Source organism: Spodoptera frugiperda, chromosome 10 (assembly GCF_023101765.2).
Source record: "Spodoptera frugiperda isolate SF20-4 chromosome 10, AGI-APGP_CSIRO_Sfru_2.0, whole genome shotgun sequence".
Classification (NCBI taxonomy): domain Eukaryota; kingdom Metazoa; phylum Arthropoda; class Insecta; order Lepidoptera; family Noctuidae; genus Spodoptera; species Spodoptera frugiperda.
The window spans coordinates 1071228-1090742 of record NC_064221.1 but is presented as its reverse complement, the minus strand read 5'-3'; the positions used below and the strand labels follow the sequence as shown (position 1 = coordinate 1090742).

The 19515-nt window shown below is 37.7% G+C and overlaps 1 protein-coding gene across 4 annotated transcripts in view; it reads left to right on the top strand.

The window, feature by feature from the left end:
• LOC118277568 (uncharacterized) overlaps window positions 1–6771 on the top strand; it is a 129813-nt gene extending 123042 nt beyond the window's left edge. For all 4 annotated transcript variants that reach the window (XM_050696121.1, XM_050696119.1, XM_050696120.1 and 1 more), the window contains 9 exons: window positions 137–281; window positions 692–810; window positions 1140–1302; window positions 1798–1958; window positions 2365–2538; window positions 4626–4820; window positions 5209–5379; window positions 5645–5789; window positions 6251–6771. In XM_050696121.1, the coding sequence (XP_050552078.1) occupies window positions 137–281; window positions 692–810; window positions 1140–1302; window positions 1798–1958; window positions 2365–2538; window positions 4626–4820; window positions 5209–5379; window positions 5645–5789; window positions 6251–6536 (1559 nt within the window). In that variant the 3' untranslated portion in view covers window positions 6537–6771. The remainder of the gene's footprint in view (window positions 1–136; window positions 282–691; window positions 811–1139; window positions 1303–1797; window positions 1959–2364; window positions 2539–4625; window positions 4821–5208; window positions 5380–5644; window positions 5790–6250) is intronic.
• The last annotated feature ends 12744 nt before the right edge of the window (window positions 6772–19515 follow it).

Genomic DNA, 19515 nt, shown 5'->3' with positions numbered 1-19515 from the left:
AAACACTAGTTAATTCTCTATTGGTTAACGGACCTTAGTTCTCTTTAGGGCCTCTGGTAGTAAATTCATATGCGATATTATAGAAACCTGTTTACTACTTATGTATTGTGTACAATGATTTGTTTCTACCTCACAGAAGAGTTAGAAGCTCAGAACGAGGAACTGATGAACAACAACAGCTGTACCTTCGAGAACGATGAGCCGAACGTGGTGGCGTTCTACAACGACATGCAGATCACTGAGGTGGTGGACTTCCCTGCAGGAGCTATGATCACATCCAGGTATGACAGACTACAACTGACGGTGATGAAGATGTTGATGATGAAGACAGAGATGATCGTTTCTTATTGTCATCGTCGTTCATTTAATTACTTGCGAAGAAATAAGTCAAAGTCAAAATTTCAAATAGACCAGGAAGGCACTCATGAACGTCAAAGCAAAGCAATAGGCAGAGATTAATACTTGCTCATTATTGTGTCCCATGTAGGGGAGTATATAGTGAATTTATTGTCAACCACCAGAAGTAATTTTCGACTTTATTGTTTTAGTCAGGATTTTGGTGATCGAAATCCCAACATGACTTGGTTTGAACTAATAATTACACCCGAGATCCCTTTCAAGGCAGTTGCGCTTGCATTAGCTGTTAAGAGCACAGAAACTTGAAATTATTTTTCCTTAATCGAACTTTTAGGTGCAGTGACATCGGCAAGTATGCAATGTCTGGATCTCAAACCCGTAAATGCATCGGAGGCTCCTGGGATGGTGTCAAACCGACATGTGTTGGACTTAACCAGCAAATGGATTATGCCAGTAAGTTGAAATAAAAACATGATATTAAGGTTTATTTTTGTACAAAAATATGCCGAAAAGATGCCATTTGCTGTATGTCTTCTATGCTTTTGGCAAGAAGTACTTAGAAATATGAGATTATTATTTAATTAAAACAACTGTTTTGTGGCCCATCAATACCACCTAAGGGAACATTGGCCCTATAAATGGAACTAGACTCCAAATATAATCCACAAACTGCAAAGACCACAAAATACAGTGGATTCCTACTTCCTAGTAGGTTCTTGTACATCATAAGCACGTCATATTTTAAGAGCTTTAAATCTAACAACTAACAATCTAATTTCCAGTGGAAAAGAAACCAACAATCCTGTTCCGCCACTCCCAAGGCCCAATCGCACAAACCAATGATGGGAAGCTGCTGGTCTACCCTGGAACAGTACTCCACATGGAATGCTTATGGATGAGGAGATTCGGAAACCCCAAGTGGAATGTTACGCATAACAACCCTGAGTAAGTTTTTTACCACCAGTTTGTGACATTCCACCTCTAGGCTACGAGAGATCTCTAAATGAAATGAGACATGTCATAATCTCCATGTTTAGCAGACGGACATTGCAGATTAAAAGGATCAAGTTTATCAAAGAGCGCTACTACTTAGTTTGTTTCAAATATAATAATATCCCCTTAGTCGGCTCTCATACCTGCGGGGAGAGAAGAGATAGTGACAAATATATCGCACCCTTAGATGAAGACTCCGGTAACTCAAAAAACCAGTTTTTTCAGAAAGATATAAAAAACCTAACTATTAAGCGCCATTTTCCAAAATTTGGACGATATTGCTACGTGAGTTCATATCCGTGTAGGTACTCGATACGAGGATTTGAAAATGCCTCAGAACCGGCACTTTTATAGTTACCGGAGTCTTCATCTAGGAGTGTGATATCCTACTCTGTTTAAATAAAATTAATAAATAAGGAGTAATGTTCCCAATTTTATCCTTTTCAGTTCTGACCGCAAGTACATAGAGGGCTGGACCACGGACCCTGGCAGAGACAGCGCGTTGGAGTACAGGCTGAGCATCATCAACGCTGTGAAGGAAGACTCCGGGATATACCGGTGTGAGACACCCGCCCGACAGAGCCATCAGGTCGAGATTATTGTTGAAGGTAAGGGAAAACAACTTACGAGTTTTAGACTGAAGTTTAAAATATCAAAAAGAATTTTCGCAGTTAGGAATAACTTGACCTATTGGAGTTGAATGTGACGTCTGCACATCTGCAGAACACTATAAAGATGAAAAACAGACTTATACCTACAGATATAATTTCAAAATTTAAACTAAGTTGCTTGTTATTGTTGCGGTGCCCAAAAGGACCCATAGTTGAAACATATTACTGTATAAAATTGTAGACCACACTATACACTATGGATGCATTAAAGTGATTTGATTTGATTGTAATCACGGCAGTAGCACTGACATTAATAAGATTAATGAGGAAGATAAGGAAACATCTTAATAAAAAACCAGTTTAAAAAAATTGCTGAGTATGATATACAATTACTCTTCCCCAGATGTCCATTGTCCCCCACTCCCCATCCGTCGAGGGCTAGTAGCCAGTGGACTGGGCACCCGGCTCGGCACAGAGATTCGCTTCCACTGCGCCAATGGAAACGCGCTGCTTGGCGCGCACACGCTCGTTTGTCGCGCGTCGGGCAACTGGAGCGCGCCTTTACCTGTTTGTGAGAGTAAGTACCTATTATATGCTGGACTTTGCTTTCTGGACATATTTTTTTACATTTTTTAAACATTGCCTAAATTATTGTCCATTCAACGGTCTTCTGTCCGCAATTTTTAAAAGAGTAACGAATGGAGTTTCTTGCTCGTTCTTCTTCATTCGAAGCTACACTTTGGAACGAGCACCTAGCTTCACTGACGGACAGATTGACAGACTATTATTTATTTCTTTCTTTGTTGACGTTTCAAAAATACCTAGGTATATGGTTTAATAAGGATATCCCAGACATCAGCCTGTACGAGATTAGGATGGCTCTCAAACAGCTTAAAAACAACAAGGCGCCGGGCGATGACGGAATCACGTCGGAACTTCTGCGAGCGGGTGGAAAACCGATACTTTTAGTCCTCCAGAAGCTATTCAATTCCGTCATACTCGAGGGAACCACGCCGGTAGCATGGCAACGGAGTGTGGTGGTTCTGTTCTTTAAAAAAGGCGACAACTGTCTGCTAAAGAACTACAGACCTATCTCACTTCTGAGCCATGTGTATAAGCTGTTTTCGAGGGTCATCACGAACCGTCTCGAACGCAGGCTTGATGACTTCCAGCCTCCCGAACAAGCCGGATTCCGAAAAGGTTTCAGTACCATAGACCACATTCATACACTGCGGCAGATTATACAGAAGACCGAGGAGTATAACTTGCCACTATGCTTGGCGTTTGTGGACTATGAGAAAGCCTTCGATTCAATCGAAACCTGGGCGGTGCTGCAGTCTCTCCAGCGGTGCCACATCGACTATAGATACATCGAGGTTTTGAAGTGTTTGTATAACAACGATAGTGATAGAGCAAAGTGGCGAACAATTGGGGAGGCCTATGTCCAGCAGTGGACTGCTATAGGCTGATGATGATGATGATGATGATGTATAACAACGCCACCATGCGCATCCGACTCCAGGAAGAGACTACGAGGCCAATCCAGTTGCGGAAGGGCGTGAGACAGGGAGACGTTATATCTCCGAAACTGTTCACGAACGCACTGGAGGACGTTTTTAAGCTCTTGGACTGGAGCGGACGCGGCATCAACATTAATGGCGAATACATCACTCATCTCCGTTTCGCCGATGACATAGTCGTAATGGCAGAGTCGCTGGAAGAGCTAAACACCATGCTCAGCGACCTCAATACCGTTTCCCAACAGGTGGGCCTTAAAATGAACATGGACAAGACGAAAATCATGTCAAATGTCCATGTTGCACCTATACCGGTTGTCGTTGGGAACGATATACTCGAAGTTGTAGACCACTACACATACCTGGGTCAGATCATCCAGCTAGGTAGGTCCAACTTCGAGAAAGAGGTCGCTCGAAGAATCCAACTCGGATGGGCAGCATTTGGGAAGTTGCATGAAGTCTTCTCGTCAAAAATCCCGCAGTGTCTGAAGACCAGGATGTACAACCAGTGTGTGTTGCCAGTGATGACGTACGGTACCGAGACATGGTCCCTAACTGCTGGCCTTTTAGAAAGGCTCAGAGTCGCCCAGCGCGCGATGGAGAGACCTATGCTCGGAGTATCTTTGCGCGACAAAATCCGAAATATGGAAATTCGCCAAAGAACAAGAGATACAGACATAGCTCACAAAAAAATATGCAGGCTGAAGTGGCAATGTGCAGGCCACGTCGCTCGGAGGACTGATGGCCGCTGGGCCAGGAAGGTGACTGAGTGGCGAACGCGGACCGGAAGACGCAGCGTGGGCAGACCTCCCACTAGGTGGACCGACGACATCGTCAGAGTGGCGGGGAGCCAGTGGATGCAGGTGGCGGCTTGTCGTTCTACGTGGAGGACCAAGGGGGAGGCCTTTGTTCAGCAGTGGACGTCTCTCGGCTGATGATGATGATGATGATGATATGGTTTAATTGGAATAAATGATTTTGACTTTTTTTTGACAGTCCAAGACTTAACGTTACATATATTATTTTAGCCTTATTCGTCCTATTCTTATCTCAAGCTTATTGGGCTTGCCATATAGTAATTTGACTGTTCGTTCCATATTTCCTAACATCTTTAAAGATTAAGCATACTTATCCCTAACCCTTACAGGTGTGGAATGTGGAGAGGTAGTCCACGATACTCCACTGGGTGAAGGTGAGCGAAGACCACGAGTGGCCGTGGTGTCGCGGGGTGTAGGTGGACGAGCTGCCTTCTCCTGTGCTCCTGGCTGGGCACTGCGTGGAGCGCCGGAGACAGTCTGCCTGCCAGCTGCTGATTGGGCCAAACCTTTCCCTGTTTGTAGAGGTCAGTGGCTATCACATCAAGTTCTATCTCAACCCTGAAGTTTGCCATAATCTTCACGCTTTTTATGTTGAGGGGCGAAAATCATCCAATGACTTCTCCCACCTTGGGCGAGGCGAGAGGGAGTTTCAGACCGTTACTGACTAAAAACCACCCCGTTCCTTCTCCTGCTTTTCGAGCCGGAGCCCCGGAAAACCCGCTAGGTAGTCCGCAGCTCAGGATAATCTTCACGCTTGGTAGCCGGGTTCATATAGCCATTGCGCCAATTGTGAAGACAATTCTGTAGCCCCTTAGTCAGCTCTTTCGACACCCATCACCAACCATCATCCTCATTTATATTTACTTCAGTACAAACTCAATCACTATTCTCAAGTTCCTAATCTTCTTCCAGAGGTATCCTGTCCAGCACTCCCCCCACCAGCATCAGGCTACGTGCTGGGCCGAGCACCGTACCGCGCAGGAGATGTGCTGCAGTTCCACTGCAACCCTGAACACACGCTGCATGGACGACCGATACTGGTCTGCCAGGACAGCGGCCGGTGGAGCGATAAACCTCCTACATGTTAGTCAACTTAAGATAATGAATAATTTTTACTGGTCTGCAACTGCAGAACTGTTGTTTGTATTTTTGGGTAATCTCTGCAAGTAACTAATCCTACAGTATTATTATTTTTGGCTATGGAGACTAATCATTAAGATTAGACAGTTTAAGCAGTAACTTTAAAGTTACCAATCGTGTGTAGACTTCAATGACCAAACACTAAAGTCCACTATCTTCACAAAACTGGAAGTCACAAATCTGACACAATTCCTCATTTATTTGGCAGGTGCCCAAGCATGCACATACCCCGGCACTACAATCTCGGGCCGCATGTCTTCTGTGAAGTTCTACTACAAGATCGGCGAGACTATCACGTTCACCTGCGAGCCAGGGTACCGGCTGAAGGGAGCTCCTATGCTGCGGTGTTTGAAGTAAGTCAAAGCAGTGTTAGTTTCTGTTCAACCGAGCCATCTTTCTTATTGGAGGTCCTCGGAGAAGCAATGGGCAGACGAGATGGTTTTCAGCAGTAGTTTGAGAAACATAACAAGGAGTGTGATATGTAGCTGTGCGAGTAAGATGTGATATGAAGATGTGCCGCCGCAAAGTAGCTGTGCGAAGAAGATGCGCAGCTCAAGTATGCGATGTATCGATAGTAGGGAAGCCATCCATAATAAAAACATGGCTTGACTGAGTCCGTTTCCATCAATGCTAAGCTATGTGTACCAATGAATATGATTGGTAGAAGCCAAACGCATTCACAGCAACGTAGCATAGCACATCTCAGGTGGAAAAGCAGCCTAAGCAACGAAGAAGACTAAATTATGAAGAAATACTACTACACCTTTTCAATATAAATTATAGTGTAAAATTAACATCTGTAATTCCTCCACAGAAACAGAAAATGGTCAAACGCAATCCCGCTCTGCACGCCGAACTCAAACTTCACATCGTCGGACTCGGTCGCCATGTTCAACGGTGACATAGACGCCATGTTGTCTGACGAGCCGGCGGACATCTTGCGGACGCGGGAGGCACCCGCCATCTTGTCGCCTGAGAGTTACAAAGCAGCTGTCACCAGAGCTGCAGTATCCAGGCTACTGCGAAGAGGTCCCATCGAGAACTTCAGAAATAGAGTATTTAGAGTAAATAGGCTACTACGGAGGGACACTGAGAGATAATTTTCGGGTTATTTTTCTTAATTTCATTGTGTGCGGTAATTTGGCGAAGAAATGCGTCGAATATGCAGATGGTGGCACATCAAACTAACCCATATTTCAATCGATTTTTTACTTTATCACTAAAGAATAAAGTTGACTTTCTATTGTATCGATTTGACAGGTTAGGGTATCTTGATGTGCTGATGCTACTCATGATTTTAGTTAATTCTTGGATTTTATAAGGCACGACTTTGAGAGATCGGCTCAGGGTGAGCGCTTTTGGTACTTACTGCCGTACTCAGAGACATTAAATTATTACTTAAACTATTCTTTAGTATCGATAACAATTGCTAAGAACTGGATTAAGTAACCATTAAATGTCTTTGAATACGGCAGTAAGACTGTGTTGTACTTATTTTGTGGATATTGTCATCCAAATTGTCAATTATAATTATTAAAAAAATGTTTAGGTGAGTGTAAAATGTGAGTTTCGAATCGTGAGGAAAATTTTGGAGTACATTTTTATTTACAAAATGTTTCTTTTTTTATAAATAAATAGGTAAGGCAGGTCAATACCGCATACAGAGAGCGTTATAATAATTCTAGTAAATTGTGGTATTATTAATTTAATTGTTAAATCTTTGAATATATTTTTTGATTTGTTAACAGAAAAAATAAGATAACAATTGAGTAAAATTGATTAATTTATTACTTATAGTTTAAAATTTAACATTCTGAATAAAAAATAAATATTGATTAAAATGGATTTGAAGGAATAACTAAGAGACTAAAGTATAGGTTTAGAAATAAATTTTAGTAAAAATATTAATTTATTTTTAAGTGTTATTTATAATTATTATTTTCTTTGAAGACTGTTTAATTATAGAACGCATTACAATCGTTGCCAAATTTTTTACTTATTACTTATTTTTACTTAAATTTTATTTTTTTAAATCGATTTTTACAATTGTAAATAAAAACGCTTCGCCAAAGAAATTTAGAATACTCTTATAAATATTAGTTACAACTCTGTAGATAAAAAATATTATAGTAATAGTAAAATATTGTAAGTTTTAATTAGAAAATGTACCGATTAAACAAAGAACAAAACGATTAGAAAAGAAAACTTCACTCGAATATAAATACAGCAATCTATTTTAATTATTTATTCCCTTGACTTAAGAATTACATTAACTTGGCAACAAAATACTACAATTTTGTGTAGTATTTAGTCTAATAGCAAGGCAATAGAATTCAAATTAATCCTTATATTGTTGTAAATAGAGGTTATTTTTCAACAATTCTATTAGTTTTTTTAGTAAGATCAATCATGTAAATCGGTACATTTTATATTTTTCAAAGTCGTAATACAAAAATATTAATTAAAAGTAATTTTGAATACTGCGCTAGTTTCTACCACGCACAAATAAATATTTGGAAACATTTTTGATCATTAAATCTATTTAAATAGGGTTTAACTTAATTGTGTTACTTAAAAAGTTACTTAAAACTTATAAAAAGAATTATAAGTTGCTTATAACTTATACTAATTGCTCAATTATTATTTATTTTACTAAAATTTTATTTTATTGTTGTAAATAAATTAAGATATTTTTCATCACAATTGAGTTAAACCCGTTTAAAAATATTATTGTGCATATCAAAAAAAACAAAATTGCATATCTTATTATTAAATTATTACTTAAAAATTAATAAAAAAAATACAAAAGAATCAAATAAATCTTTAAATAGTTGTATACTTTTTCAAAAATAAAAACTATGTAACTCTGTCCCATTAAAGAAAATAAATTAATAATAATAAAAAAATGTGAACATTTTAGTGTGTTTTATTATACTTACAAAATATGCTTATAATTACAAAGTAATTTTATAATTATGTCAGAAATAAAACTATTTATAGATACCCATCTAATTTTAATAATAATAATTATTAAAAAGATACTTATCTTATTTAAAATCTATTAAGAAATTCCGTTATTCGCTGGTCGTAAACACAACTAAAGATTTAATCACAAAATAAATTTAGGGCAAGTGAATCGACCCCTTTGTGGCCATATGGGCCTTCAAATATTTATAACTAAGGCATGGACAAATAAATTACTCTGTGATGTACAGTATTTAAAATATTGAATATTAGAGACACTGATACCGTTGGCAGCTTTAAAGTGTCATACTTCACTTCGATACAACAAGTCATTCTTTTTAGTTGAGGGTGAAATTGTTAAGATCTTAACAAAAAGGCTAAGGCGAGCGGGAGAGGATTTCGTTTTTATTTTTTAAATCTTTGCTTATTGTTTTGATGTTTATGTTAATACTACATGAATAATATATTGTCTAAGTGAAACTAAAGTTATTTTGTCGCCATATGTTTCTGAAGTGAGGTTTTTAGAAGGTGGCCACTAATGGAGACAAAATTATGAATTTCTCCATCTTTGGCCACATGGCCAAAACTTTTGTACATAGACGCCCCACTTCTAGTCATTTATCGTAATTTATTTATTATTTTTCCCTGGCTTTCCATATCAACAAATACATATTTTTCATTTTCAGTGTTGCAATAAATTGCCTTCACTCAAAGGGTTCATAGTTTACTTTGCAGCTTTTACCAATGTCATATAAATGTTGATCTCTTTATTTTTACGTTAAATTCAAGTGAAGTAATAATATTTCATATTTTTCAAACTAAATAAAAACCATTGTCTCTAAAATGTCAAATTTAATTAATAAATTTTGATTACTTTTATTGTATTTTTTGATGGCCAGAACTGGCGCACGACCGTGGCCAGAAATGGCACGAATCTGGCCAAAAATGGCACAAAACTCCCTTTTTTTTTCTTTTTTATACAGTTATTTTTCTATATGACGTTCTTTAAAAAAAGGGTTTTCTTAGGCAAGGTTAATACATGTTAAATGACTTTTTACAAGAAATATGTTCGTGATAACAAAAACTATAAGTTAAGAAAGCCTCAAAGTCGACAAAATTCTTAAAGTGGCCACAACCGGGTCACTTACGATACCATATTTTTAAGTTTTTCGTCATAAAAATCACAATACTGACTACTACTGTTGGTCAAGTCACAAGCGCTCAGGTTCTATTCCTTATTTATAGTAAACTATCTTCCACTTATTACACTTAGGTACCAAAGGCCTCTTCTTGCACGGAAAAGGTTTTGAGCATTAATCACCACGATTGCTCAATGCGGGTTGGCGATTTTCAAACTTATAATTAGAAATTATAAGCCCTGGTTTCCTCAGTATGTATTCCTAAATAATCTTAGTAAGTACATATAACTCGGGAAAGTACACATTGGTACTTGCCGTTAGTAGGTTTCGAACACGCACCCTCATACATAAGAAGCGAGCATCTTAAACCTCCGGGCCACCACGACATAATAGTACCTACCTATTTATAAATCCTACATCAATTTTATTTCACAACAAGTTACCTAACAGTTAGGTACCAACTAAGATTGTTTATAAAACAAATTACATTACAGATTAGCTACTGGAGAACTCGTAAATCAATCTAAAAACTGCCTCAATGTACTACGCCTGTCTTAATTCAATCAAGATTGATTCGAAATGACATTTCTTTACAATTTTTCTGATATGATCTATATACATTGACGGTTTTGTTCAGTGTTATTAAGGGGAGTAGGAATAAAACGCGCAATGGATGTGAAACATCGCGATGGTGTGTTGAGTGTAAATGGTTCTTGGTACGTATTTGTGAAGCAAAGATTTTCAATTCAGTTCGGCGCGCATCGCGCTCACGGGATGACGTTTGTAGTGTCGCGTTTTCGCGCCAAAACGCGTGTCACTTCTCAACTGTCAAAAGAGTGTTCGAAATACGAATTGTTTTAAGTTCTTATTTTTTTATTTGTGTGTGTTTTTTTTCTTCGATTGTCTAAATAAGGAGGCTGGTTGATTTTTTGGTTGAGTTTTTTTTTATTGTTTTTGTCAAAAGTGTGTGTTGTTGTGTTGGTGTGTTTCTAAATACCTACCTATGGTGGTTCTATGGTGTTGTGTGGCGATAAGCACCGATAAGGAATAGGTAATATTTTATCAGATTTGTTTTAAGGTAGACTTAAGAAATGTCATTAAGATAACATGGCTGTTTGACCTGCATACCTTTGCCTACCCTCGCTAGTACCTAGTAAACGGTTAACTCATTAGGAATTGAGTCGTTGGTTCATTTTTAATGAACTAAAGGTATTTTATTTATAAATACTTATTGCGCCTTAAATATTTTAGTTAGTTATTAAGCTTTTCATACTTTTTTGAGCGAGGAATCTCAGAATTAGGTACGACTTTGTAAGGTTTCAAATTCGATTCCCGGATGAAGCAATTTTTTTTCGACTTGAAAAAATATATATTTTTTCGTTCGAGTGCTTCTTTATTTTACCTAATACCACCATAACATTAGCTAACAACATAAACTAACAGCCAGTTTCAATCTATAATACTAACTAATATTATAAAACTTGAATTCGTTTGAACGCGCTAATCTCCAAAACTACTAAATAAAAATAATTGTCAAATTAAATTTAAAAATAAGTTGAATGATCTGTTATTGGGAAAGGTTAGGCTATCAAAATTCACACTGTGAATCTCCCTACACAATGAGTCAATAATATTATTTCTTCAGTTAGCAAATCAAAGTAAAAAGTCTCAATAATATTATTTCTTCAGTAAGCAAAATCCATCACCAAACAAAAAAACTACTGAGATTAGCCGTTACACACGATCTCTTCAGTAATATCTTAACCTGATTCTGTGCCTAGGCTGAAACTCAGGTATTGCCTAAATTGCCACTTAGACATAGATTACACAATCCTCGATTTACGCTAGACCAGACTAAGTAATTAGTTATCGACGGTTCCATGAAAATTGCTGACAGAAATCGATTTTCTTTAATAATGTCATTTTTAAATTCAATGTCTTACTTACTGTCGTACTCAGAGACGTTTAATAGTTACTTCAATTATTCCTTAGTAACGATTTTGTTCCGAAAACAATTAAGGACTGGGTTAAGTGATAACTAAAGTAACCATTAAACGTCTCTGAGTCCGGCGGTTAGTCTAGTCCACTGGATTCAGCACCTCATGGTGACCTATGAATGACTTTATTCGTGCTGGGGACCTATGAATTACTTTAGAACATTAGTTTTGGAGTTCTAGTACATTTCCCCTACCTTTAACCCCTAAATCCAGATTTTCCCCTCCTCAGATCTCATCACAACCTTTTCTTTTATATTGTCATCAAGTGAGCTATCCATCTTTTCTTTTATTCTTTGCAATTTGAACAAATATAAAGGAGATGACACTTGATATTTAGTTATACCAAAACCCATCAAAATCGGTTCAGTAATTTAGGCACGAAAGCGTAACAAACTTACTTTCGCATATTATATTATGTTAGAAATTCCTACTTACCTACGACTACCTTCTACAAAATATGTAGTTTATGATTGAATAAAAGTTACCTAAATATCAACCTGTATTATTCAATATCAGCTTGTATTTTACAATATCTGTCTGTATTTTTAAATATCAGCCTGTATTTTTAAACCAAAAAATATAACGAATATTTTTGCCTTCTCAGAAAATCGCGTTGCATTCAGCAATTGCACTAACAACTAAAAACCTAAAAAAAACGACACAAACTTCTAAATTCCTAAAAAACTAATTCACAAACATTTCCTTAAAACTAAACGACCCACTACCAAAAGATCATAAGTGCACAAAACAATTGAAAACTAGACCGTATCACGAAGGAAATAGAGTGTGAACAATTCAGAGAAGAAATTTTGTAACAATAATAATTTTTCATAGCATTTCCTACATGATAAATTGCAGGAACAGTGTTGCTTGCCGATTGTATATCTCGGATCACGCTAAGAAACAATTGAAATCGATTTTTTATTGGTACACTTCTCGATTTAATATCGAATCGGATCGATATGCACATTGATAAGTCGGTCTGTCTAATTGCTTTATTGCATGCTCAGTTTTTATGTTGTGTTGTGCCCGACAAAGATTTCATTTTGTAATTCTTTTGAAACTGGATTTTATGGTCACTTCGTCAATGTCTGTGCATGTAATAGATATTCCTAGAGTTTGGCAATTGGAGTAGTCGAGATTCAGCAAAATGTAATTGTGGTTTTCAAAAGCAAATGCTCAACAGAGAATATATGGGATTGTGGTGTTTGAAGCGTGATTTGTGGCAATATTCTCATCAATTCTTTATTTAATAAACTAATAAAGTAAACTAATTTCACCTAGCTTCACTAACGGACAGACTGACAGACTATTATTTATTCCTTTATTTGTTGACACTTCAAAAGTACCCATTTTTTTTATTGCTATAAATGATTTGACTTTGACTAAAGTCTAAACTTTAGAACGGGCAAATGTAGGATAATTTAACTACTTATACAATTTGACAATTAACGTTAAGTTTTCGGTATTATTTAAATTCAGTATTTAAGTTTGTAGTAGACGATAGTTCGACATTTTGACCAACAACGAAATCAATACCAACTTTATAGATAGGATTAACCGACAGAGGAAGTCCGTGGCCATATAGGACCTACTAGTAGTCGGTTCGAACCCGGACGTGTCACGTATTGATTACATAATAAACCTGCACGTGTCACACTAACTAGACCAATGCACTTTGTCAAAATTAAATAAGTATAAAAAGTATTTTCAATAACAGGTAGACCGATTTCTTAGTCGAGTAGTAAATAATATGAACGAAACGATATATCCAAGAATTGTATTGTGAATCTGATTGAAAAAGACTGGAGTTTCTTGCTCTTTCTTCTCCATATGATTATACACTATGGAAAGAGTAAGTAGCTTCACTAGAGGACTGACCGACAGACAGACAGACAGTTTATTTTAATATTGTTAGTTATTTATTTGCCTTGACGTTCAAAAGTGCCTTTCTGGTATATTTGAAATAAATAATTTTGACTTTGAATTTAAGTTAACTATATTCCATAACAGAATCCCAGTATCAATTAAAATATCGATTATAGTATTACTAAAATCGAAAATCTCGATAATATATCGAGATTTTCGATTTTACGGAACCTTTTTTAGGCTCAACACGAAGTCTGAGTTGCACCGCGTAAGTTTTTTGACTAGTATCTCAATTGTCTAGTCTAACAAAAGTATTAAATTTCCATCATGGCAGTCTGAAGCGTAATTAACATTGGAACAAGTAACGTGAGCTGAGCACGTTTTAATCTTCATGTAATGACGTCTTCATTTAAAATATCGTCTTCAACTGAATTTTAAACAAGTCCACAAAAACTTGGACATTTACACGTACATAAGTAGGTATGTTTGTTTCGTCCTGGCGTTACATAGGTAGACATGCAGAAGGTCCATCCATAACGACTAGGATTTACTACTTAATCTTATATGTAGGTACTAAGAAGGTGCTAGGTATGCCAAAATCATGGCATTTGGCATTCCATAATACCGTTGTCTCTAGCTACCCCAAAATTACACGACTGTCTCATTGCTCATTGATGGCTAAATGGCCACATACCCAACTGCAAATCAACAAAATTGCTATTGTGATTTTCAGTATGAAAAAAATCGCAGCAATAGCATGAAGGCTTGAGTTATGTCTACGTGGTGTGTGGCTGTAGGTGTGCCATGTGTTCCATCTGTTCACATGGACCCCCGAAACACCAGATGTGTCTTTTCGGGTTAGGAATGTAAGGGTTGTTGGGGAATCGGGGATTGGGAAAGGGGTTAATTAGACGAAACACAACGTAGACGTTATTTCACGTCGGATTTCTGTGAGGCGGTGGTATCAATCCGATTGAGTTTGCGTTTTACATTAAAAAAAATATACCTTCGCCTACCTTTCATTGTGTAACACTATGTCAGCCTTACCCTTATAAACTTCACATATTATCTATCACAGTGTACCTTCTGATATAAATCGCTTGCTGTCTACCAGTTCTCTATGCCAAGGTCAACCGGCTCTACAGCGAGCCAGCATTGTCTATTATAATTAAAAAGTAATTGCTGTTTAACTTAACGAATGGAACGCAAACAGTTTTGTTAGCGGTGACGCCATGTTGGATTTAATTTGGCGGGATTTATGACAGTTGGGAATGTCAATTTGTTTAAATTAAGGTTAGTTGAATTTTGATCAGTAGTTTATCACATTTTTATAAACATAGATGTGGCTACCAATTAGCTTAATTATCCATTCAACTATTGGGCCGATCGACTGTGTACTCCACTCAATCAAGCAGCTAGCAGACAGCTAGAAGCAGTAATTTAAAAGAAACGGTATTAATTTGTTATGTAAAACCAATCACATTTAGATGTTTAACGTACTTTTCCACCAGAAATGTGCTACGTGTCTGCTATGAAGATGTAATAGTTAGCTAAGCTGGAAAACTATGAGACCATTTTCACTGATACTAAGCTATGTAGCTGTTCGAGGACGATGCGCAGCTTGAGTACTTATACGATGTATCGGTAGCAGGGAAGACATCCATAGCACGCATCTTTCCATATAAAAACTAACTAGCTAACTATGTGTGAAAATGAATATGATTGATGGAAGTCAAATGCATCTCAGCAACGTAGCATAGCACATCTCTGGTGGAGAAACACCCGTAGGTCTCTTTCTCTCGACGAAATGGAATCTTCCATTTAAGTATGTTTCTTCAGTACCTAGGTATTATATGAGGCGTGAAGTTAGGTTACATAACAATAGGTAGATTCGATAAGTAGGTAGGTATACAACCAATAGTAATGGAATCAAGAGATTTATTACTCAACCGTACACTAGCTATGCGATAACTATAATACAAGGCACACATTTGATTCTTACTTGTGCGTAGTAAATACTTTTGTATTAATATTTACTACCAGAAAATATAAGTTGAATAAACTAAATATTGGACTATTTCGAAATATTTTAGCATATCCTACAACGGATATCACGAGAGGACTATGTGATCTGGAGAGAGAGACATAACCTGCGATAAACCTAGTTAATGATTCCTTTTCATTTATATAGCTTACTAGCAAATCCGGCAGACTCCGTTTCGCCACCAATGATTCTCCTTGTTTTCCTGCTTTTCTCTTACATTTTTCCTGAATTTTCTTTGCTATAAACCACACAGGGTCCGAGACCTGCAAAAACGTGGAAATCGTCTCCCGTATCTCCTATATCAAGCCGGAACCCTGGTAGTCCTTGCGTTTCTGCGTAGCCTCAGTTTTCGTGTGTCCTAGATGTAACTGCATTTTTTTTTTGATATACATATCACTTTTACTCAACGATTATCATCCTCACATCCAAAGAAAAGACAAATTGAACCTTTTCAACCTCCTTGCCATCACTATAAAATCAAATCGAATATTGTTGCAATCGATTAAACAAACAAATAACAAAATCTACTGAAAATATTCCACAACATAACTAATTGTAACCGCAAAAACCCATAACATAAAGAAAACTATTTGTCTAGAACTTACCTAGTATGTATTAGCCCAACACAGATACATAACACTCATACCTCTACGTATGTACATGCATAAATAAACATAAGTGGTCTATTTACTAAGCAAACTGCGCCATCAAGCATGCTAAGTTAACCTAAGTTATTTACTTAACAACTTAGGCATATATGCACATGTATTTTATACTTACTTATATTTCATATTGACACGTGTAAGTTACGTATTATCGTTGCGAGTGAGTACAATCTGTAACAATAGTGTGTAATCTAGCACGACTAGTTTTACTTACTATTTTGTGTGGGTTTTGTTACTCAGTACTTGGTGTTGGGTGAAGAGGAGTACAGTATCTTGGTCACTAAGTACTCCTACTCTTCCCGCGGGTATCGTAAGAGTAGCCTTAGTTACAAACTAGCTTCTGTCAGCGCCTTCACCCTCGCTCCAGTGGGATGAATAGTCTTTCTATTCTATTCATTACCCAATGTAGTTCATCCGCTGATCTGGAACTGTGGACTACCTAACGGATTTACCGTAGCTCCGGTCCGAATAGCAGCAGTAGAAATGGAGTGGTTTTTTGTCAATATGAGTCTGACACTCCCGCTCGCCTCGCCTATGACGGGAGAAGTCATTGCCTGTTTTTCCCCTCAAATAAAAATAGTCCAGCAGTGGACTTTCATGGGTTGCTGATGATAATGATACTCCAAGTTACTCCCACTAAAGTACTGACATCCAACTGAAATATGAATCAAAAAAGGCCTAATACCAACCGTCCTAGTCGTTTCTCAATTCGATTGTTTATCCAAACCCTTTGTAAACGACGAGCACATTTCAATAGCAACTGACATCATCCTGAGCTCTCTGCCTTGAGACCACTGGATGAAACAAAAATCACGGCACCAGTTCAGCTATCACAATGGTGATCATTATTTCCATCTGCTATGCTACGTACAGAATAACTGTAGGCTTTGCCAATGGCATGTTATTTAGCTCGATCAGCACTTCGCATTGGCTGTAAAACACTCAGCCACTGCTGATACGCTTTAAGACCCTTAGCATTGGCTGATGGTCTTACAGCCACCGTTCCCTCCCGTACACGATTTTTTTCTATAACTGTGGCTCGGAGGTTTAAGATGGAGGCGTCTCCTGCATGAGATTGTGGGTTCAATACCCAACTGCAACTACCATTGTGACTGCTTCCGAGTTATATGAGGACCACCACTGACAAACGGTGAAGGAAAACGTCGTGAGGAAACTTGGGCTTATAATTTCTAACTATAAGTTTGTAATCGCCAACCTGCATTGAGCAACCATGGTGATTAATGCTTAAACCTTCTCTGTGTGAGATTAGGCCTTTGGTTAGCAGTAGCCAAATATAGGCTGATGATATGCTGTCGACCTTAAATGAGTAGACCAGGTTACCATGTTCTAACATAGTAATTATACACAATAAATAACAATCACAGTTGTTAGCAACGCTTCAAGTTAACTAGCACTTGTCTGCATAACAAAGCACCCGTTGACACTCACAATGCAATCAGATGTAAAACAGAGATCAAGATTATGAGTGTTTGATAAGGGATATAATGGGAACCACGTATGTACTACAGTTACTGTAACTACTGTCGTACTTGGAGTTACTTGGAGTTGTCGCAATGGTTACTTTACCCAGTCCTTAGTCCTTAGCAATTGTTTTCTGAACAAAATCGTTACTAATCGTATTACTGGACAAGGGGTGTAAGAGTCGTATCAATTGGCGGTCCATTGTCTCTGCCTTCCCCCATGGGAGACAGGCGTGAAGTTATGACTTTAACCCAGTCCTTAGCAATTATTTTCGGAATAAAATCGTTACTAAGGAATAGTTTAAGTAATCATTAAATGTCTCTGAGTACAGCCATAAAACACGTAAAAGCGTCTGATACTGAATTGACATGAACAAAGGTGGTTTAATGTAAATGCGAAATGGTTTTATGGACTCGGCCGTACCTGTCTTGTTTAGTCATTCTGGGAATAAAGAGGCGTGATCTTAATAATTATAAAAGAAATAATTTGGGAATTTCAACTTACAAATCGTAGTTACTCAGAGTTATTTAATGATACCTTAACCCAGTCCTTAGCAATCTTTTGTGGCACAATATCGTTACTATAGAATAACTGTTCTTTGAGTACGGGAGTCATGGGTAAAAGTCTATAACTACAACCAAGATACATATGGAATTCTGATCAAGGAAGAAACTTCTAACATCGTTAAGGCTGAGATTCTACATCTAATTTTATCGACAAAAGTACGGGGGTCGAAGTGGTCGAATCCATTAGATGACCCCAACAACATCATCCTTGAACTATCACGCGTCGTAAAAAGTAAAATAAGAAGATATCGGTGTACCCGGATGTTCGGTTTTTGTGCTTCTACTAATAATACTCATTTGCTAAGCGTAATGAGGACCGCATTGGATGATTACAAGTAAATACTGTTAGGCATGTGATCTTAGGGGTTCAACCTCCCATATTATTTTTTTTGTCGATAAAATTAGATGTAGTACTCAGTCTTAACGGGTTAGAAGTCCCACGCCTATCACATTGTATAATTATGGAATTCTCTCAAGGAAGAAACCACATCTTCGGTAGATCTCCATGTAAAATCAAAGTCTATAACCATTAGATGACCCCAACAACATCATCCTTGAACTATCACGCGTGTAAAAACTAAAATAAGAAGATATCGGTGTACCCGGATGTTCGGTTTTTGTGCTTCTACTAATAATACTCATTTGCTAAGCGTAATGAGGACCGCATTGGATGATTACAAGTAAATACTTTAGGCATGTGATCTTAGGTTGCAATTCCTATGTAATACAAATATTGGTAGATTTCCAATCGGCTAATATAGAAGTCTCCCTAGAGGAAAAGAAAAGCCTATGTTTAGCAGTGGTTTCATGCCTCCTCCTTTAATGACTTCTCCCGCCTTTAGTAAAGCGAGATGAAGTGTCAGACTCTTCCTCACTAAAAACCACTCTCGGTTCCCGGAGCCCGGGTAACCCGCTTCTAAGCTATCCTCTGCAGCAGCTCTGAAAGCCAATTGCGAATCTTACGACGATCCAAGACAGGTACTCATGTCCCTGGGAAGCGCCGGACTCGGCGCGTTTTAGTATCTACTGCCCTAAGCGACTTGTTGTACTTATTGTAGATCCTGGCTTACAGGAGTTGCAGCGGCTTAGGGAGGAAGTGGCGGGCTTGTCCCAAAAATATATGCACGATAATTGTAAAGCTCAAATGTATATAATAGGGATTTCCAATTATCGTTTCCTTCATTATTGATTGAACATTTAACTAGCTTGTATAGGGCCACAGACATGTTTTATACATCAGCAGACCGTGGCAATTCACTGCTAGACTGTGGACGTCCTCTATAATCTCCACGCTTAGTATCGTATGTTAGTTGGAGATCACAGTTTAAAAAGTTCATCTGTATCAGAGAGCAC